Source organism: Malus domestica, chromosome 11 (assembly GCF_042453785.1).
Source record: "Malus domestica chromosome 11, GDT2T_hap1".
In the NCBI taxonomy this organism is placed as follows: domain Eukaryota; kingdom Viridiplantae; phylum Streptophyta; class Magnoliopsida; order Rosales; family Rosaceae; genus Malus; species Malus domestica.
Window position 1 is genome coordinate 15,529,007 of NC_091671.1, and position 23,653 is coordinate 15,552,659.

General features: G+C 35.6%; 1 protein-coding gene across 1 annotated transcript; it reads right to left on the reverse strand.

Moving 5' to 3' along the window:
• Nucleotides 1–886: 886 nt before the first annotated feature.
• Nucleotides 887–1,587, reverse strand: LOC139189447 (uncharacterized). The gene is made up of 2 exons (XM_070808402.1): nt 1,486–1,587; nt 887–1,420 (listed from the first exon to the last, which is right to left on the reverse strand). Exons 1-2 carry the CDS (start codon nt 1,585–1,587, stop codon nt 887–889), a joined length of 636 nt encoding a protein of 211 aa, XP_070664503.1.
• Nucleotides 1,588–23,653: the final 22,066 nt, after the last annotated feature.

The following is a 23,653-nucleotide window of genomic DNA, read 5'->3' on the forward strand; positions in this document are numbered from 1 at the left end:
TATTTACACTTTAACTAATATATAAATATATAACTCGCGACACTCCCTCTCAAGTTGGAGCAAAGATGTCTCAACAATGACTTACCACACTAACTGCATAAGCAATGTCAAGGCGAGTGTGAGACAAATAAATTAATCTCCCTGCAAGCCTTTGATACCGTTCTTTATGAGTAGGAACATGATCCAGAAATAAGCCTAGTCGATGATTCTGCTCAATTGGAGTATCAATAGGTTTGCAATTTAACATACCTGTTTCAACTAAAAAATCAAGAACATACTTCCGTTGAGATAGAAAAACACCATGCTTGGATCTTGCAACCTCGATCGAAGAAAATACTTCAATTCACCCAATTCTTTCATCTCAAATTCAGTAGCTAGGTATTTTTGAAGGCGTTGTACCTCCTCCTGATCATCAATAGTCACTATCATGTCATCAACATAAATAATCAATGCAGTTAGCTTACCATTTCGTCACTTTAGAAACAAAGTATGATTTGAATGACTCTGAAAATACCCAAACTTTTTCATTGAACTTGTAAACCTCCCAAATCACGCTCTAAGAGATTGTTTCAAACCATACAAAGTCTTTCGCAATATGCACAAAACACCTTTTTCAAGAGATATACTGATACCAGATAGGAGGTCCATATAAACAAACTTCCTCCTTAAGATCACCATGAAGGAAAACATTTTTAACATTAAACTGCGATAAGGGACAATCTTGGTTTGCTACTAAGGACAGAAGAACACGAACAATGTTAAGTTTGGCAACATGAGCAAAAGTCTCGTGATAGTCCACACCATAGGTGTGAGTATAACCCTAAGCAACTAATCTAGCTTTGTACCGGTCAATAGAACCATCTGCTTTATGCTTAATAGTGAACACTTATCTACATCCAACTGTTTTCTTCTCATTTGGCAACGGAACCAAATTCCAAGTGGAATTCTTTTCCAAAGCTTCCATCTTAACAGTCATGGCATTAACCCACTTAGGGTCAGATAAAGCATCCTGCAATTTTGTTGGAATCGATACACTAGATAATTGACATATGTAAGATGCATATGGTTTGGACAAACGATGAGTAGACACATAGTTGTTGATAGGATACTTGGCTTTAACATGTATATCAGGTTCATATTGTACTTTAGGTTTTCCATGATTAACTCGTGGAGGCAATTGATAAGTAGAAGAATCATCAGAATTTACCTCATATGTGTCACAATCTTGTACCAAACCATTAGAAGAATCATCATTGGACGAACCATCAACATGTATCTTGTTAGTCATACTAGCAGCAGGTAACTGGAAAGGCAATTCGTTAGACATACCAGCAACAGGTAACTCGTTGGGCACATCCGATGAGTCGTCAGTAGAAATAGTCTCGGGAATGACAGTTGACGGATTTCCATCTATAGCCGACTGGTCAGTATCACGCAGCATAAAAGGTTCCGTTCCCAACTCTGCCTATAGCACATCATCCATACCATCTCTTCAAATATGCACTTCATTCCCCCTCTATCCTGAAGTGGAGAGTCGGAAGAGGGCTTCATAAAATACGAAACTTCCTCGTGGAAGCTGACATCCATGGTAATATAAGTTTTCTGAGTCGGAGGATGATAACACTTATAGCCTTTCTGATTGTTAGCATATCCAATAAATAAGAAACTTCCTCTGAAGTGGAGAGTCGGAAGAGGGCTTCACAAAATACGAAACTTCTTCGTGGAAGCTGACATCCATGGTAATATAAGTTTTCTGAGTTGGAGGATGATAACACTTATAGGCTTTCTGATTGTTAGCATATCCAATAAATATACATCGAAGAACACATGCATCAAGTTAACTCTGCTGATGAGGGTAGACATGCATATACGCCACACACCTAAGCACATTCGGAAGAAGTTTGGATACAGAAATAGGAGAAACATTTTTTTATAGCACATCAAATGGTGTCTGAAAATCCAGAACCATACTTGTAACACGATTTATCAAGTACACAGCAGCCAAAACAACATGCCCCCACAAATGATTAGGAACATATTTATCCAACATCACCTCCATCATTTGACAATTCCTCCGTTTGAACACACCATTTTGTTGGGTGTAAACATAGTAGTCGTCTGGTGAATAATACCATGATCACAAAAAAAAAGCATGCCAAAGTGTGATTCACATATTCTCATCCGTTATCAGACCTAAGGACCTTAACTTTGGTCTAAAATTGAGTAGACACTATTGCACAAAATTCTTGAAGAAGTAAAGGGACATCACTCTTATTCTTCATTAAGAACACCCAAGTTAATTGAGTACAATCATCAATAAAAGTAACAAACCAACAAAATCCATTAGAAGTAACCTTCACTGGACCCCGCAATTAGAATGTATCAAATCAAATGGCAAAGTAGCTTTAGAATCACTTATGGAAAATGAAGCACGATGACTCTTAGCCATGACACATATTTCACACTTGAACTTTGAATCACTACAAGTGCAAAACAAAGAAGGAAATAGATGCTTCATATAACTAAATGATGGATGTCCCAAACGTCGATGCCATAACCAAATTTGATGTTTGTTATCAACTTCAGCACTTAGAACTTGATGATTATTTGAACATGAACCAACAGTATCCTCCATAGTCATGATGTACAAACCCCCAATTCTTTTACCACGACCAATTATCTTCTGAGTTTGAATGTCTTGAAAATAACAATATGTGGGGTAGAAGTGAGTGGAACAATATAAGGTATCAAATAGTATTCCTACCAAAAAAAGATTGCATTTAACATCAGGAACAAGTAAAGCATGGACCAGTGATAAGGTTGGGGGTGAGAGAGATAGTGCCTTCACCCTTCACAGGGAAAGATGCTCCATTTGCACTAGTATTATACAGATCACAAACATAGTCACGTGACTCATCAAATACTCTAGGGTTACCAGTCACATGATTAATGGCCCTAGTATCAATTATCCATATATTTTTTCCACTAAGATGCATAACAACACTATAATTATATTGAACCATTTAGCTAAAACATGAACAATAAAGGCACAAAAGATACACAACGGAATTAAGACAATTTACCAGAACAATGTAGCAGAATCACTGTTTTGGCACTATAGCAATGCATTGTTCACAACATTGTAGCAATGTACTATAGCACGTCACTGTTCACTTTTTTTTTTGAATGATACTAAGAAAAATGGGCACAAAATTAAAGCACACAGGTCACCAAGAATGCCAAGTTGAATTAAACATGGTAAAATACCAAAAATATATATGACAATATTTGAAAATTTCTTATATATTCATTAATCTCTAAATTGAAGTATATATAGGAGTTACAATTAGTGATTTTGAATATGAGAATTAGGGTTTTTGAAATTAGGGATTTTGAATATTGTTTTTTTTTTTACATGTTCTTTCTTATACTTGTCCCTACATGCAATTTTGGATATGAATATGATGGGTTTTTGTTAATTAATACAGCCACCATCTTAGGTCGTCATTAGAGACTCTGAAGTTTCTCGGTGACTAGTTGGTTGACCTTATGTTCAAGGTTATTGGTTTATAGCTTATACTAATGTGACCCTGAAAATCATATCAAATATTCTTATATATGCGTTAAGAAAATTGAATTGAAATAGTCAATTCATTTTAACATGCAAATTTGTACTCTGAGTCTTTGGCTATGAGTCTATCTTTCCCATGTCACTTTGTACATTGTTTTTCTTTAACCATAGCAAAAGCTTCAGGGTTACATGCCAATTTCCTGGCTCCACTAATCTATTTTATTTGGCTTGATATCTCGTTATGACTTTATATTATTTGTAAACATCAATTTAAGTTTGTGCTAAGCTTTGATTAGCATACTATAACGACAGAGAAGGATAATATGTTTTCAAGATCTTAGAGAATAACTAGTTTACTGGAACTATTCCCCCTAAGCTTGGGAAATTGGTTAACTTGAATAATCTTTAAGCACATTCTTTTTTCTTTCACCCTCAGTTTGTTTTTACTCACTTTTAATTTTTATATAATTTGAATAATTTGTAAGCACATTCTTTTTTCTTTCACACTCAGTTTGCTTTTACTTCAATTTTAATTTTCATATAACTTGAATAAGCTTTGGTTTACGTGAATTTTTTTACAAGCTAAAATAGCTTCGTGGCGCCATTATTAAATTAAATGGCCAGGATCGTTTCATCCCTCTAGCCCTTTATCCCATTGACAACCCACTTTCTCTCTCTCCCCCTTAACCTAACCACACCACACATTTTTCTCTCTCCCTCTATGATAGGAGCATATTTATACGACTTTGTTAGCTTGTTTCTTTGCATTTAGTGAGTTAGTTTCTATTTATTATAGTGATTTAAGCTATTTTCGTGTGTTTGTAGGTCCAAATGGTAAAAGTGGCAAGAAAAGGTGATTTGGAGCATTTTAGAGCAGTTTTGGACTTGGAATGGATAGCATGCGTATGGAGCATAATGGATGGATATTTTTGAAGTTTAAAGAGGCTAGGAATGTGCTACAAATCTGGAAGAATTAAATCAAGACTTGGAAGATAAGGAATCAGCTAAAAGAAAGGATCATTATCTTAACCAACCATATCTTATCCAACCTTATCCTTAACAAACCTTATCTTATCTTATCCCATATTATCCAAACATTATCCTATTTAATCCAACATTATCTAAACTTATCTCCAGCTGCAAAAAAGAGTCCTTATCCTATTCTAAATCTTTCCCATATGAATTTAGGAGTCCTAATCCATCTAAACACATCAATCATTTTCCTCCATGGTTTCAGCCGCACCCTTGCCCTATAAATTGTATTGTGCCGCAGGTTTTGAGAGTTTTGAGAGAGAAATTCAGAGATAAAAACCACAACCACACACATAAGAGCCTAAAATCAGAAAAATACACCATTGTGCTGCAGCTTTGCAAGGAAGGAAGGAGAAGAAGAAGCTTAGAGTTGTGCCTGCCATTCAAGACCTTTGGATTGCTGAAACGTTTCTAGGTGTACCCTATCTTTTGTTTTCAGTTTTTAAATCAGATTGGTTTTGTTTAATTGCAAACATGTGGAACTAAATTCGTTTTAGCTATAGGAGAATTCAAAGTCATGAACATATATGTGATAGGAATTGATTACATCCAGTTATGATTTCATAAATCGTGAATGTAATTTGCTTAACTGTTTGATTGAGAACTTATTCTTGTGTGTTGATTAAGGATGCATACTTAGTTTGCATGCAGGGATTTGATGCTAGAATATAAGGGAGTTTCACCTAATAGTTATGAACTTATATTTACAACTAGTGGAGGTTGCTAGTCACGATCATGTTAAGTAAATTCCTGGTTGGAGTATCATGCAGTTCATAGTTACGAATGCCTTGTCAATGCTTATGAACTTAATGATCTTTGATATGTATCTCTATTATGCAGTTCATGTAGGGAACTTGATAAGAATAATTTGGTTGTGTCGCTGAGTCCAATTCAATGAAAAATCTGATGGTTAATTTGTGCAGTTCACGGTTAACTTGAGGCATTTTTATTCATGGTTTATAGGAAGAATAACTGGAAATTGATTTTTATGCATATGTGTCATGTGTGGAGAAGGACCATCTAGCTAGCCATTCACCCATTAAAACACCCAATTTCGTCCAAAGTTGTTTAGAGTCTTTAAATCTGTTTCCTTTTACTTTAAATTCGTCAAAAACCACTCCCCCCTTTATATTTCGTGTCTTTTAGTTAGAATCTGTCCAAACTAGTTTCTTTTTAGTATTTTGAGTCAACATAAGTTAGAATTCATCCATACACATTGTTTTGAGTCTTTTTCGTTCAATTTTCATCCAAAGTCATCCTTAGTGTTAGTTTTGAGTCAATTTGTTTGTTTTGTGTTGTTTTGCGTAGTTTAAGTCAGTCTTGAATCATAATAGTCTAGTTAAGTGTAATTGAGTCTAATTTGTGTAGATTAGCATCCCTCCTAATCCCCGGCCTAGAACGATCCCTACTTACACATACTAAACTATCAAAAGAAGGTTTAATTTGTGTGCTAGTTTATATCACATCAAATTTTTGACGCCGTTGCCGGGGATTAGTAAAATTGTTAATCCCTCTGTTTTTTGTTCATTTTTTCTTTTGATATTTGATTTAGTTTTATTTCTTTGATTTCAGGTACTAGAGAAGCAAGACATGGCAATTGCTAATCTTAAAGCTCAAATGGCGAATCTTACTTCTCAGTTGTTGCAATATATCGAAAGGACCACAATGTAAAGTGTCCCTACATTTTGTGTGTCCTATAAGCAAGGATATCAAACTCATCAACATCCTCAATTAACTGAGAATGGAGGTGCCTAGGGTTATCAAGGCCATAATCAATCAAGGAACAACCTGTTTTCCAACACTTAAAATTTAGATTGGAGAGATTATTCAAATTTTTTGTGGAGGGAACCTTAATAATTTCAACAAGATGGAAATTGGCAGCAATATGAGGAATTTTATTCGAGACCTATGCAGCCACCATAGCCTCCCCCACAACAATTTCAATCGAATTCAAGTATGTCATTGGATAATGATAAAATTCTTGATGTACTAACTTCATTAACGCAGGGCCTACAAAATCAAGCCAAGGAGATGGGCGAATTAAAAAATCAAATGGGGCAAATGGCGGAATTCATGGGACAGTTTAGAGAACAAGGCAAACTACCTAGTTCAACTGTTGTAAATCCAAAGGGAGGATTTGAAACCGCCAAGGCAATCACGTTAAGAAATGGCAAGGAGGTTGGAACCAACCTACGAACGTCCAAAGCAAGCCAAGAGGAGGACGAAAAGTTGCTGCAACAAGAAGAAAGAGCCACGGTAAGGGAAGAACACCCCTTGTCGCATCCCTCTAAGCCCTCTATGCCATCCAACTCAACTAAGGTAGGTCCAAATTGAATTCCTCCTAACGTTATTCCACCAAATATGCATTTCCTTGGCAGGTTTATGCAATCTAGGAATGAAGAGAATGAAAAATACATTCTAGAGACCTTCAGGAAGGTGCAAGTCAATATCCCGTTCCTTGATGCAATAAAGCAAATTCCAAAATATACTAAGTTTTTGAAGAAGCTTTGTACAACAAAGAAACGAATTCGGGAGAAAGAGGTGGTAAATGTAAGTATAAATGTCTCTGCAATGTTGCAAAGGAAGCTGCCACCTAAATGCAAAGATCCAGGTAGTTTCACTATCCCTTGTGTAATTGGTAATACAAGGTTTGAATATGCTATGCTAGATTTAGGTGCTTCCATTAATGTCATGCCATATTCTGTTTATGCATCTATGAATCTAGGAGAGCTTAAAAGTGATGGAGTTATCATCCAATTAGCCGATCATTCTAATGCATATTCGAAAGGAGTTTTGGAAGATGTTTTGGTGCAAGTTAACCATTTGATCTTTCCAGCCGATTTCTATGTGCTTGAGATGGAAGATTCAGCCCACTATCCACCATTGCCGATCTTACTTGGACGACATTTCATGAAAACAGCCCAAACCAAGATTGATGTGGCCAAGGAAACGTTAACGATGGAGTTTGGTGGCGATATGATTAAATTCAATGTTTCTGACTCTGTTAAGAATCCTAATTATGTTCGTTCTTTTTTTGCCATAGACGTGATTAAAAAATTAGGGCAGGAACGTTCAGCAGCACCAATCAAGAAGGATGTATCTAGAACCACCATCGAAGAGGGAATTGGAGTGGAGCATAAGGAATATGCCACTACCCTCAAAATACCCAATCTGGCCGAGAGCACCCCCAATGAATTTGTTGACAGTGTTGCTACTTTTGAACCTTCGTCGCAGTATATTAGTGAGCCACCTATTCCAATTCCAATTCCCATTTCAACTAATAGGTTGTTACCTTCTTTTGCTCAGATGCCCAATTGAATCCAAACTGGTAAGAGAGTTTACATTGACTTTAGGAAGCTCAACGCCACAATCAGGAAGGATCATTATCCCCTTTCGTTCATAGATTCAATGCATGGAAGTTTTGAGGAGCATGTCATGGAGGAAATACCCCTCCATGCCGTGGACCCTAATGGAGCCTAAAAGGAGGTATCGTCCGGCTGGAAGACGTTAAAGCAAACGCTTCTTGGGAGGCAACTCATGCGTTCAAAACAAGAAGACCTAGAAATCTCCGGCTCCAAAACCAGATTTGCGTTCCTTAACCCTACTCTTTATTTCTTTTGCTTTGCCATAATTGTCATGTTTGTTAGTTGTGTTGTTTGATTGCTTGCGTGTGAGTTTATGTTTGAAACATTAAGGACAATGTTTGGTTTAAGTGTGGGAGGGGGTAAACAAAGTGTTTTTCATGAATATTCGTTGGATTTAACCACCTAGCACTTCTAGAGTTGTTACTCACTGTTTTTCAGTGCTTTTAGTGTGTTTTGAAGTGTTTTGAAAGAAAAATATGAAAATATGAAAAAAAAAGCAAAAAAGTTTTAAAAAACCCAAAAAGAGTCGATTTTAGAGTCGTTTTTGTGTGTTTGTGTCTTAGGATACCTTCCAACACAATGATGAGGATTTGGTTTTTAATTGCATAACTGTTAAAGAAAAGTACAAACATGGGTGGAAGTTTGATATGCTCTTTGGTTTATGCTTGTTGTAGTTGACGTTTACGAATTCACATGTAATCACAAAAGAAGAAAAAAAAATCATTTTTTGTAACACGCTTGAAGGAAGGAACTCAAACTAACGCTACAACCCTGAGAGACTTGAGCCTATTCCTTGTTTGGAGAGTTATTAATCTGTGAATTCTTGTTTTCTAAAGTCGTTGCATGATCTCATTATTTCTTTTCTTAGTTGCTACTTGGAATGCTTTTTCATCATTTTAGTTCCAAATACTAGAACTCATGCCCTTTTCATTCAAAGCTTAAAATTGAGTGCATAACATATAACAAGATGAAGTTGTTTAGTTACCACCATGGAAGAAAATGCCGATAATATCAGCGAAATATCGCCAATATTATCGGTTTTTCGCACATTGGATATTTAATAGGTATCCAAATGGTTTTCGTCAAAATATCGATAATATCGCGATATTTTGGAAATATCGCGATATTTTTTGAACTGTGCAATCAGAAAGTTCGTCGACCACCCACGGCCTCGCCGGAGATGGTGTGCCTATTCCCGAGCCGATTTTGTCCCAAAAACCTTGCAAAAACATGATTTCGAACTTAAATTTCACATATAAGGTTCAAATTTCACGCATGTAAGAGTGCTAAATTTCAATGGAATCTCACCTGAAAACTTGTTATCTTCGAGTCGAAGACGAACCAGAGACAAACAGTTTGATAGAGAAGTGGAGAGATTGCCTGAGAAATTGTTCGAAAACAGCATCAGCTTAAGGAGCTGACCATTCGCACAGATATCCGGCGGAACGCTGCCGTTGAAGTTGTTTGTGGAAACGTCCACCCATCCGAGCTTCGAGTTCCTCCCCAAGCTCCGGGGAAGGTTGCCGGAGAATAAATTGTTCCACAAAAGCAGCGTCTCCAAAGACGGAAGCTTTGCAATTCCATCGGGAACTTCGCCGCTCATCTCGTTGTAGAAAAGACTGAGGAGTCTAAGGTTTTTCAGCTCTGAAAAGGTTTCTGGGATCCACCCAAAAATCAAATTGTCAGAAAGATCCAAGCTTTGGAGAGCTCCGATGTTGCTGAGCTCAAGCGGAATTGACCTAGAAAGCTGGTTTCTAAAAAGGAAGAAAGATTCGAGATTGTCGGACTGAGGAGCAGAAGGCGATGTGGATCTCTGTACGTGTGTGTGGGAGAAGGATCGAGAGACCTTGGGTCTCTGTGCGTGTGTGTGGGAGAAGGATCGAGAGAGTGGGAGATCTGTGTATGTGGGAGAATGGAGAAAGGGGAGAAGAGAGCTCAGAGAAGAAGAGAGAAGGATCGAGATTCGAGAGAGAAAGACGTATGCGTGTGAGGTCTGTGTGCGTGTGTTGTATGCGTGTGTGATGGCATGTCTGTGTGTGTGTGTATGGTTGGGTCATCTCATCTGACTCACTTGACGATTTTACAATCACTTTTTACAATTTCAAACCATGGACAACAAATAATAGTGCTTTAATAATGAAACCGTGTGCCACTGTGAGTCTGTGATATTCTTTCACATGCAAAACCATGTGCCACTGTCTATTATATACTTATATTCTTTCACCTTATCAGAGGTGGAGTATCAGAGGTATTCAGAGCATTTTCGTTTCTTCTTCTTCCTTTACCATTTTCAAAGCCATTCCAGATCCATTCCAAAGCTTGAACACAAAGGGTTCCATATTTAAGGTAAGTTTACAAACTTATATTTATATTATTGTAATTTATACAACAACAAATAAATTTGTATGGACTCGTATGTTAATTTTTTTAAGTAATTAATACTTGCATGTTAATTTTTGTAAGTAATTAAGTAATGTTAACAATTACATGTTAATTTTTTTAAGTAATTAAGTAATGTTGTATAATTATTCCCTAGGATAATTTTAATATGTTTAATGTTATTTATTATTTTATTTCCCTTACCATTTTCAAAGCCATTCCAGATCCATTCCAAAGCTTGAACACAAAGGGTTCCATATTTAAGATAAGTTTACAAACTTATATTTATATTATTGTAATTTATACAACAACAAATAAATTTGTGTGGACTTGTATGTTAATTTTTTTAAGTAATTAATACTTGCATGTTAATTTTTGTAAGTAATTAAGTAATGTTAACAATTACATGTTAATTTTTTTAAGTAATTAAGTAATGTTGTATAATTATTCCCTAGGATAATTTTAATATGTTTAATTATTAATATTAGGTTTTATTATCAAATTGGATTATTATTCATTAAATTGGATTATTCATTAAATTGGCTTATTATCAAATTGGACTATTCATTAAATTGGATTATTATCAAATTGGATTATTATTCATCACTATGTTTTATATTAGGATTATTTTTTTATCAAGTTGGATTATTATTCATTAATATTAGGTTTTTTTTATTATCAAATTGGATTATTATTCATTAAATTAGATTATTATCAAATTGGATTATTATTCATTAAATTGGCTTATTATCAAATTGGACTATTCATTAAATTGGATTATTATTGAATTGGATTATTATCAAATTGGATTATTATTCATCACTATGTTTTATATTAGGATTTTTTTTTTATCAAATTGGATTATTATTCATTAATATTAGGTTTTTTTATTATCAAATTGGATTATTATTCATTAAATTAGATTATTATCAAATTGGATTATTATTCATTAAATTGGATTATTCATTAAATTGGCTTATTATCAAATTGGACTATTCATTAAATTGGATTATTATTAAATTGGATTATTATCAAATTGGATTATTATTCATCACTATGTTTTATATTAGGATTATTTTTTTATCAAATTGGATTATTATTCATTAATATTAGGTTTTATTATTCCATATTATTTTTTTAATTACTTAAATTTTTACAATCATTTTCTTTACTTCGTATTTAATTCTTCTGTAGAATAACTTTATTATTTAGGTACTCTTATATAACCGTCATCACTACTATATTTTTTGGCCAAAAAATATTTGTCTAATTTTCATGAAAAATAAATGTAGGTACGTTTAAGATGTCCAGTGGAGCTACTAAACGTGATCCAGCTTGGGAACATGGAGACCCAATAGACGGAAACAAACATGGCACAATTTGCAAATATTGTGGTCGGGTAATGAAGAGTGGCGGAGTGACACGACTTAAGTACCATCTTAGTGGATTAGATCCAGCAAAAAATGTCCAACGATGCGATAATGTCCCCCCAGAAGTGAAGGCATTCATTAGCACATTATTAAAAAATAAAAAACAGCAGAAGGAAAAGATAACACATGGAATGGAAAATATTCGAGCTGGGCTACAAGGAGAAGTCATTGGCCAAGCGGTTGACAGTGATGATGATGACGATGAGGACGAATGTGAGGATGACATGGGACTTGAAGAACGACGCAGTTTGAAACAAGCATTACGTGCCTCCAAATAGTCAGCATGGGAAAGAGAACACCTTCATAAAATTCCTAATAGAGCACAAGGTTCCGGGACAAGTGGTGGTGCACAAATGAGACGGGGAGGCAGTCTTAGAGAATCACAACCAACACCACCAATAGCCCCAAGTTTATATAAGTCATCCAAAGCACGTCAAAAGAGTGTTTGGAGTTATTTCATTGGAGGTAATGTGAAGGAGGGAATGGGGCGTCTAATTAGCAAGTTCTTTATCTATGAAAATGTCCCTACTGCGAAGGCATCATTACATCATTTCAAAAATATGGTAGTGGGATGTCAACAGGCCGGTGTTGGAGTACAACCTCCCACTCCCTATGAGATAAGAAACAAATATTTGGATATGGAGTATAAAGACATTGGTGAGTATGTTAACAAGTTGAGGTCAAAGTGGGAAACTAATGGTTGCATAATCATGTGTGACGGATGGACTGGCCCGACCAGATTGTCTATCATAAACTTCATGGTATACTCCAAGGGAAAGCCAATTTTTTTGAAGTCTGTTGATGCTTCATACCATATAAAGAACTACAAGTATATTTACAAATTATTGAGGGATGTAATCATGGAGGTGGGAGAGCATAATGTTGTCCAAGTCATGACCGACAACGGTTCTGCATTTGTCAAAGCTGGAAAAAAGTTAATGAAGCATCATAATGTGTTTTGGACATCATGTGCAGCACATTGTATTGATCTCATGTTTGAGGCAATGGGGAAGAGAGAGAATGTTGCTACTGTGGTAAAAAGAGCTAGAACGATCACAAATTATATTTACAATCACGGTTGGTTGTTGGCAAAGATGCATGAATTTTGCAAAGGAGAAATTATTCGTCCAGCTACCACTCGATTCGCCACCAACTATATTGCATTAGACAGCCTACTTAAGAAGAAAGCAGGGTTGAAGCAACTATTCACTAGTGACGATTGGGCCAACCACAATTTGAGCCGCTCAAATGCAGGTCGTATGGTGGAAAGTATAATGCTTGATCATGCTTTTTGGACTCAATCAGAACATGTGTGCCAAGTGTTTGAACCTCTTTACAAAGTTTTACGGATCGTTGACATATAAGTGTATCCTACTATAGGGGCAGTATATGAGTTAATGCGTGTAGTGAAGGATGAATTGGAAAGAAAACATGGTGCAAGGTGGGTCATAAAGATAATTGAAGACCGATGGTATAAAACATTATACCACAATTTGCATGCAGCAGGTATAAATTATGTCATAATTTGCAATTCATTTCTTTAGTTGCATAAGTATTATTTCTCTTATTAGAGTATGTGTTTCTTTGAACAGCATATTATTTGAATCCCTGATACCAATACAGACCTGGTGTTAGAGATGATGGTGCCCTTATACGTGCTGTACATAATGTATACTCAAAATTAGACCCTGCATCACAAGCAATTGGCCAATTTGGAAATGAGGTACACAATTACTTAAATTATAATAATTACTTTGTTGGATTAAACTAACACGATTTATTGAATTCAGCTAACATGGTATAAAGATGCAAGAAGAACTTTTGGAGAACCAACATCAGTTGCTGCTCGAACAAATATGTCTCCTAGTGAGTATAAACATATTTCACTATAAGTTTATAATAGAATTTGTTGGAGTTATTAGGCTTATCAACATTTTTTTTCATTGTAGCTGAATGGTGGATCATGTATGGGATCGATGCACCAACTGTGAGAAAGTTAGCAATCAAAGTATTATCACAAACAGCTTCCTCATCTGCTTGTGAAAGAAATTGGAGCACATTTGCACTCATACACACAAAGCAAAGAAATAAGTTGGCTCATAGTAGCTTGGAAAAATTAGTTTATTGCTACTACAACATAAAGCTTCAAATTCGAGATAAGGAAGCAGAAATAGATCATGTCGACCGTGGTGACCCACTAGATGTGTTTGATATTGTTGGTGAAGATGATGATACAGAGGGTAACCAACTTTATCAATGGATTAGACCTCTTCATTTAGATAATGATGAAGGCAACCCAGCTCCCAGAGTTGCTGAAGAAGCACGTAATGAAGGGATAAATGTAGAAAGAGTATTAGAGGAGGATGTGGGATCTAGCAGCGCTGACTCTTTGGAAGAACTTTTGCGCCCAAGACCAAGAAACATTGGAATTCCACCTTCTTCCAATCCTACACAACCACAACATCGTGCTGATACTAATGATAACTCTAGTACAAGATCAGGAGACTCACCTACCACCGGAGGTGGGAATGATGAAGAAGGTAGTGGAGCTGGAGGTAGTGGTGGTGGATATGGAAACTATGTTGGATCACCTCCCGGATTTATGAGCCCCTTCACTGGTGAGGCAAACTTCACGCATGCAACATAAGATGATGACCATGGCAGTAGGCAGGCAGGACCAGGAATTGGTGCCATAGGGAAGGATTATACTCGTAAAGAAAGAGGCAAGGGGATTTTGTCAAGTCAAGAAAATGACTCTTATCTAGAACTTTGGACTCTGTTGGAGTGGGAAGTAGTAACTATGGTAATACTCATAACCAACCATTTCCCTACCCTTCATATCCCATTCCTGTTTGGATGGAATCGAGCGACTCATGGAAACAATCCGAGACTCAATATTCAAATGATTTTCCTTATGGACAACGTCAACCAATCTCGGATCCATATGGGTGGCATGTTAACAATTACATGCAAAACTATTTTGGGGATTTATCATTTGATAACTACTCTTCACAATACACTCACTCTACACATAGAGACGATGAAGATAGTGAAAATTTTGAACCTCATAGGAACTCTATGTGGTACTAAGTCACTCATGTATCTTACCATGCAATGTATAAAGTGTAAAATATTGTACTAATTCATTATATATAAATGATTATGGTGTGTTTAGACTTCTTTCATTAATTACTACATATTTTCTACACTCACAATGTTTGTCAGCTCGCTATATAATCAACTTGATAATGTTAAATCCATCATGCAATGCATTTCCTTCCAATTTTTTGTGATAAACTAATAGATAATTGACTAAATAAACATCCTGCAAAGTTCAATAAAAATTTCCAAGTTTTTCTTACAATTTCCGTGGTTTCCATGTAAATTTTATCGATATTGATATTATCCCGATATTTCCATCGATATTTTCGTGTTTTCGGACTACCGATATTTCCGATATTACCGATATTTAATACCTTGGTTACCACCATAGCCAAAAAGCCTTATCCCTTGCATATGTGTTCTAGGTTTAACCCCATTAAGCCTTATTTAGCCTATTTTCTTTGTTAGCCACATTATCCCTACCTAGCCTAGCATAGAAATATCCATACCCTTGTTCTTAAAGAATAGTAGAGCATGACTTAGATGGAATTCCTTTTGATCAACATTATGCAGAAAAACAAGTGTGGGGAAAAGTCTTTGGTTGGAAATTTGTAAGGTTGTACGTTTAGTGTGCCAAAGAAAGAAAAAGGCACGGAAAAAAAAACGTGAAAGAAAAAAAGAAGAAGAAGAAAAAGTTGAAAAAAGAAAGGAAAAGAGTTGAGAAATATGTGAGGATGAACTCACAAGTATTGGTTGTTGAAGAAAAGGTCCAAAAGTTTGAATTCGGCCCTAAGTGTTCTGTGAATCTCCCTTTTGTGTTTAAAGTTAGTTGTTGCATTCAAAAGTTGAATTCTAAGTGTTGATTTCATTACTTTGCTTACTATCACTTTAAGAACCTTTGTTTATCCTTACCTTTCTTTCTTAGCCAATACCTTAGCCCCATTACAACCCTTTGACTTATATCTTGGTTGTTATGCGTTTCAATATGTGGAGTTTGGAATTTGTACGAGCATATGGAATCCTTGGTTCTTACTTCTAAGTAGTGGCATTCCGTTCATGAGATCATATACATGTTATATTGATAGTTCCAGAAAGTGCCTTATTTGATTATAACATATGTGAGTGCTAGTCAACATGTTTACATCAATCTTCTCACATATACCTAGTATAGGGAGTGTAGTCAGAAAATCAATGTGAAAATAGAGAATATATCTGGTGAGGAATTGAGGGAATTCTCTAAGGCATGTTGCTACATTCAAAACATTGTTTTAATTGATTAAATGCGAGCTAGTGAGTGGTTACTGTGATTAAGTATGAGCTCGAGGGTAAGGATAGCTACAATATGTGGGAGTAGTGATTTTTAACGTGTCATGTTTCATTGGAAATCCTTGAGGCAAACGTTGGAAGGTTTAGGTTATGTTTTGTTTGTTTTGTTTTGCTGGAGGACTAGCAAAGGCTAAGTGTGGGGGAATTTGATAGGAGCATATTTATGCGACTTTGTTAGCTTGTTTCTTTGCATTTAGTGAGTTAGTTTCTGTTTATTATAATGATTTAAGCTATTTTCGTGTGTTTGTAGGTCTAAATGGCAAAAGTGGCAAGAAAAGGCAATTTGGAGCATTTTAGAGTAGTTTTGGACTTGGAATGGATAGCATGCGTGTGGAGCATAATGGATGGATATTTTTGAAGTTTAAAGAGGCTAGGAATGTGCTACAAATCTGGAAGAATTAAATCAAGACTTGGAAGATAAGGAATCAGCTAAAAGGAAGGAACATTATCTTAACCAACCATATCTTATCCAACCTTATCCTTAACAAACCTTATCTTATCTTATCCCATATTATCCAAACATTATCCTATTTAATCCAACATTATCTAAACTTATCTCCAGCTGCAAAAGGAGTCCTTATCCTATTCTAAATCCTTCCCATCTGAATTTAGGAGTCCTAATCCATCTAAACACATCAATCATTTTCCTCATTGGTTTCAGCCGCACCCTTGCCCTATAAATTGTATTGTGCTGCAGGTTTTGAGAGTTTTAAGAGAGAAATTCAGAGATAAAAACCACAACCACACACATAAGAGCCTAAAATCAGAAAAATACAGCATTGTGCCGTATCTTTGCAAGGAAGGAAGGAGAAGAAAAAGCTTGGAGCCGTGCCTGCCATTCAAGACCTTTGGATTGCTGGAACGTTTCTAAGTGTATTCTATCTTTTGTTTTCAATGTTTAAATCAGATTGGTTTTGTTTAATTGCAAACATGTGGAACTAAATTTGTTTTAGCTAGAGGAGAATTCAAAGCCATGAACATATATGTGATATGAATTGATTATATCCAGTTATGATTTCATAAATCGTTAATGCAATTTGCTTAACTGTTTGATTGATAAATTATTCTTGTGTGTTGATTAAGGATGCATACTTAGTTTGCATGCAGAGATTTGATGCTAGAATATAAGGGAGTTTCACCTAATAGTTATGAACTTATATTTACAAGTAGTGGAGGTTGCTAGTCACGATCGTGTTAAGTAAATTCCTGGTTGGAGTATCATGCAGTTCATAGTTACGAATGCCTTGCTAATGCTTATGATTTTCATAGAACTTAATGATCTTTGATATGTATCTCTATTGTGCAGTTCATGTAGGGAACTTGATAAGAATAATTTGGTTGTGTCATTGAGTCCAATTTAATGAATTTAGGAAAATCTGATGGTTAATTTGTGCAGTTCACGGTTAACTTGGGGTATTGTCATTCATGGTTTATAGGAAAAATAACTGGAAATCGATTTGTATGCATATGTGTCATGTGTGAAGAAGGACCCTCTAGCTAGCCATTCACCCATTAAAACACCCATTTTCATCCAAAGTTGTTTAGAGTCTTTAAATCTGTTTGCTTTTACTTTGAATTCGTCAAAAACCATTCCCCTCTTTATATTTCATGTCTTTTAGTTAGAATCTGTCCAAACTGGTTTCTTTTTAGTATTTTGAGTCAACATAAGTTAGAATTCGTCCATACACATTGTTTTGAGTCTTTTTAGTTCAATTTTCGTCCAAAGTCATCCTTAGTGTTTGTTTTGAGTCAATTTGTTTGTTTTGTGTAGCTTTGAGTAGTTTGAGTCAATCTTGAGTCATAATAGTCTAGTTAAGTGTAATTGAGTCTAATTTGTATAAATTAGCATCCCTCATAATCCCCGGCCTAGAATGATCCCTACTTACACATACTACAACCATCAAAAGAATGTTTTATTTGTGTGCTAGTTTATATCACATCACTCTACCTCTCAGATCCCAACCGAGTAAAACCCAAAATCCAATTTCGAATGTGCAGTGTAGGAGAAATCAGTCTACGCTTGGTCATCTAGAGCAAGACCCTACCATCAGCGACACCAGTGTGTGGTCCGCGACCAAATGCGTCAAATGTTACGATCTCAGGGCCTTACAATAGCCTTAATTTTTTTTGGTAACTCTCTTTACCAGCCTATACATTTCCAATTTTAGGGTTTCTGAATGGTTTTTATGTTTGATTTTAATTCTTAATTTATTAATTACCTTTACTAAAATTTCCCCGACAAGAACTTCTCTACATCCTTATCCAAAGAAGCACAAGAAAGCACAAACCTTGCAAAGGGCTTCTGCAACAAATAGGGGATTATGATATTAACCTTCAGAGCTATTGCATTTGCTTACTTGATTTTTCTTTTTATATATTGGATTAAGACATTTTGAATTTGCAGGTTCTGAAAGATGCTAAGGCAGCCTTACTCCATGGTAGATCTGGAACTTCTAGGTATTGATTTTAATTAATTCTGGTTTTTGGTGTCATTTTCGACTGATTGTGGGAATGGTTTTGAATTTGACTATATTTGTTTTGATGACTATATAATGAATGTGTATCCTTTTTACTACATAATGAATGTGTATATAATGAATATTGTAGTCTATTAGCCGAGTGGGTCTTTTACTCACTAACATGGTCGCTGATAGTCTATTAGTCTATCAGCCGGTTTCAACAGGTTTTTGCCATGGTCGCTGTCAATAGTGGTAATTCCAGTTGGTCAATTTCTTTGGTTTGTTACATTACTTTAAAGGATAGAAAACTTCTCTAGTCTGTGTGCTTGAATACTGGAATCAAAATGAAGACGATAATAGTTATGTATAATGAATCTGAACCTTGAGCAACTAGCCATGTAACCTTGTGCAAAGTCTTATGGGACTAAACAACCTAGTAATGAATTTTAAGTTTTTAATGTTTGAAAGTTTTTTGGTCCTTGAGCGTCACTGGAAATATATGGTAACTTCCCCTCTTGTTGGTTGTGTGAACTGCTTTTTGGAAAATCTCAGAAATTTTGTTTGTTTTTTATCTTAAACACTTGTATATGTATTTTTTATGAGGAGTACTTGTAGTTTTGCCTATTAATCTTCTACTTTCATTGTTGGTTGTTTTGGACGGTGGAGTTGTTATATAAGAATCATCTTTAAGCAAATGGTGGAAAGACCCCTAGAGCAAATATGAGTCCTCCCACAGATGACAGAGGTATGTCTTTCATTCTTTCATTCTTTATCCCTTCATTTTCTTTGCCCTTGTAAATTGTTTGGTTTTTCTTTATCTTTGAATTTATATGTATATGCATGTATGTATGTATGTATGTGTATCTACTACACTGAATTCACATTTTCAAATGCTGAATTTTTTTACCTAAACTATGTTTCCCTCTTTTCCCATACTGGTTGCTTTGCTTGGGTTTAGTTTTAAGTGCATTGAAAATGGAGGGGAAATTGATGCCAGTACATCTTGGGATTACGCTGAGATTCAGATTTTTCCATCCTAGAACAGGTTAGGTTTTCGCCTTTCGGTAAATTTTATTCTTTTAAGGGCATATGTTTTCTCCTCTATTGTATTGGATTATAAAAGTTATATTCGTTCTGTATATGCTACACTAAGTGCATTATTATTTCCCTTTTGGTGATTCATTTTGTTTAGGTGATATTATGTACTTATTCAAATCATTGGAGAGTAACTACATGTTTTTTTTTTTTTTTTTGTATTAGAATTGATAAGTTACCTTTCCTCTCTTCCGACTTATAAACTAATAAATTGCTAAATTATAATGATTTTTCATATTGTTGTATAGTTCCCTACCGAGTGGAAGCACGAAAAACATTATCAAAGCTGAAAACTACTTGATTATAAATAGTTTGGGCTCCGACCATGCCCTCACGGTTTTGTTTCTAGGAACTCACACGACAACTTCCCAGTGGGTCACCCATCATGGGATTGCTCTCGCGTGAACTCACTTAACTTTGGAGTTCCGATGGAACCCGAAGCGAATGAGCTCCCAAAAGGCCTCATGCTAATAGGAGGTGGGAATGTACATATAAGACTTACATGATCCTCACCCCTGGGCGATGTGGGATTTTACAACTAGTATAACAACTTGCTATTTAGCTACTCTCTTACATAAGAAATCATTAAAGTCTATGGTGTGTGTATTTAGGTAAGGATTGAAAAATATTATGTATTTTGGTTGGTGTTTCTGTCGACACTTTGCTACATAGTGTTTGAAAAGAAAGTAGCAATGCATCAGCATCGCTGCTTTTACTGCTTGATAGATTTTTTACTCATGTTCATTTTCAAAGGCTGAAGCATGGGCTAAAGGTTGTATGCGGTGGTTGAGGGTTGTCTGCCATGCAAGGAACTTGAGAGTAATGGTATTTGTTAGATTCTTAAATTTTTTAAGAGTTTTTCATGGAAGAAAAAATGTATTAGGAATTATTTTCATTATTTGTATGAATAATTTCTTATTGATGGCATTACTATTTGAATTTATTTTATAATATTTGAATTTATTTATTTTTATATATTTATCTTATTGGGCACAATAACAAACTTGTGCTAACGGAAAAGTTATCTGACACCGGTGTCAAAGAGGCACAGAAAACCCTTATTTGTGTTGAGCTTTTTGAGCAGCAAAAACCGTATTGTGCTCAATGGTCAAAGGTAACGCCTATAGAGGGCACTCATAATATAATAGTTGCTGCATTGTTGCCATTGGTTTATGGGCACATATGTTGGTGATCTTAGGTGTCAAATGGCACAAATAATTTATTGTGTGTTGTGCCCATATTTTTTATAGTGATTTAAAATAGAAAGAACATCAAATACATATTGGGAGGCAATTTGAGTGCTTTTTGTTTTCCATTAGACTCCTTTATATAGGATTAATATTATTTGAATGTCAACCAATTAATGATAATAATATACTACATAATTGTGCAAGTAGACAACTACGTATATTTAATGATACTTACACTCCTTTTAGATGAGTTGAAAATTAGAGTGTATAATGAGCTAACTGAATATAAAACATTATGAAAATGTTAAGGAAACTCTCTCAAAATGAGAATTCTATGGACTATCTATCACCTCATGTTTTTGGTACAATGTTTTATAATGTTGGCATGAGAATTGTGCCAAAAACATAAGGTGGCAAAGAGTCTATATAGAGTTCCACTTTTGAGAGAGTCTTCTTAACAATCAAGAATGCTACACAAACTAAAGGGACTAGATATCTTGATTGACTTATTCTCAATTGAATAACAAAATAAGCAAGCAAACTAAAATTTAATTCTAACGAACTGAGCCCAAAATCAAAACAAAATATTCACATGTCAATGATTGTTGCTCGTCAAAACCCCACTTAAAAAGCCTAATAATGAGACAACCTAAATAAAGGGAAGATAGCATAACTTTATAACCTTTTCATAATCATTGATAAGGTGCTGGACACGATTAGCTCGTTAAAATCTTCATGGGAAGAGATAAGAGTACTACTTTTTTCATAATCATTGATAAGGTGCTAGACACAAAGTTTTTCTATTTTATAATTGTGGATGGCAAGTTCGATACTAAATTATTATAGAAGAATTATTTTGTGAGAAACCTCAAATCCCCTACACTTTAGTGTAAACAAGTATTCATGCTCATGCCCTACAACAGGTTGATAAATTTTTCATGGAAATAAAGAAATATACTAAAAGTTTAATACCTTATATTTGTGAAAGAAAAAGAAATCTGTTGCAGTCCTATCGGATTAGGAATGTGATTGTGTAAATCCTTGTATATCTAGGAGTATCTAGTTTATTCATATTAGGAGTTGATTACCTATTAAGAGATGTAATCCTAAAAGGGTAAGGATTCTACCTATCCTACTACTATAAATAAAGGCATAAGGGGGTGATACAACACACACCTCATAATTAAATCTCTCTCTTTCTCTCTTGTTGCCGCCGGCCTCCCCCTCTCTCTCTATTCCTTAGATAGCTCGATTAAATAGGTCTACAACACGTTATCAGCACACTTTTGCCAAAAGCTAAGGAACTGAAGGATCGTTGGAGGAGGCTATCTTCTACAAATTCAAAGGCTTTCAATCGTTTTTAGCCAATCATGTTCTTCTAAAATAAATTAAGATATTTAAAAAAACCTTGAAGCATGAAAACATTCTCCATGATGCATAAAACCCCCTATATTTATATTTTCCTTCCAATTATATATATCGTATATATGTTCATATATTTTTGTTAATATATATAATTGTTCATGCATTACGCATATATGCCCTGTGGAATTGTGAGTCAAAGAATTGAAATTACTTTAGAAACAATTAGGGTTTTTAACCCTAGAATTCGAAAAAAAAAAACAAAAATTGGGTAATTTTTGCGGCACCACCACAGCACCACCGTGTTGGCTTGAAGCCCAGCTGTGTGGCAACAGACCTTCGGACGACATCCTGGACCTTGCGCGCTTGAAGCCTAGTCGTGCTGGCTTGAAGCCTAGCTGCTTCTCTCGGAATTCAACTAAGCATCGGCCTAGGATAACTACCACACGGGCCTTAAGCCCTAGTCCAGACCCAACCTGACTCACATGCCAGAAGCATGATAGGCCTATCCTTGACACAGGCTTGAACCCCGGCCTGTCTACAGTAGCCTTCTAGGCTTGCCGGATTGGTTCCTTGTCTCGGCCCACGCCAGCAATCAAATAGCCAGCCCAGATGGTTGGGCTTATTTTCCCTTGCCCAAAATCGAAACTAGCCTGCAACTAGGTTTTCGTACGCACCCGCATGCCTTTTGGGCTTACCCCGTGTGTCTGACCCGACCCAACACGCCAGCCTTCACGGCTGGCCTTTCCCCAAATCGGACCCGTGGCCTGCAGCATGAGTTGGGTTGCTCCTAGCAACCATCTTAGCCTAATAAACCCTATAGGGCCTTGCCCTACTCATGGCACCCATGCCCACCGTGCTTGGGCTATGGTTTTTCGAATCCAATGCTAATTTTTGGCATTCTAAATAATTTTAACTCGAATGTTATAATTATTTTTGCTTCTACGATCGACCCCAAGTGGTCTCAATCTATTGAATTAATTAAAGTGACTAGTAGTCCACTAATCTGATAATTAATCCAAAATTATTGGTCTGAAGCTCACTTTTTGGCATTAACAATTGAATAAATTATTTTGTTTCTTTGAACCGTTGACTATCTTTCGTAATCCCCAAGCACTCATACTTAGCTTCCTGAAGCAATCTACAAATCCACAACACTTTATTGTATATTGTATTCTGTGTTCTTGCAAGTACCTATATAAATGAACTAAAACGTTCATAACTAAATCGAACCTGTGGTTTCGAATTTAGTGCCTTTAAAACCCAAAGTTTTCATTTAAAACTTATCACATGAAACTTGTAGCTTTCATGCATAAATTAAACCAGTACATGTCTATAGAAC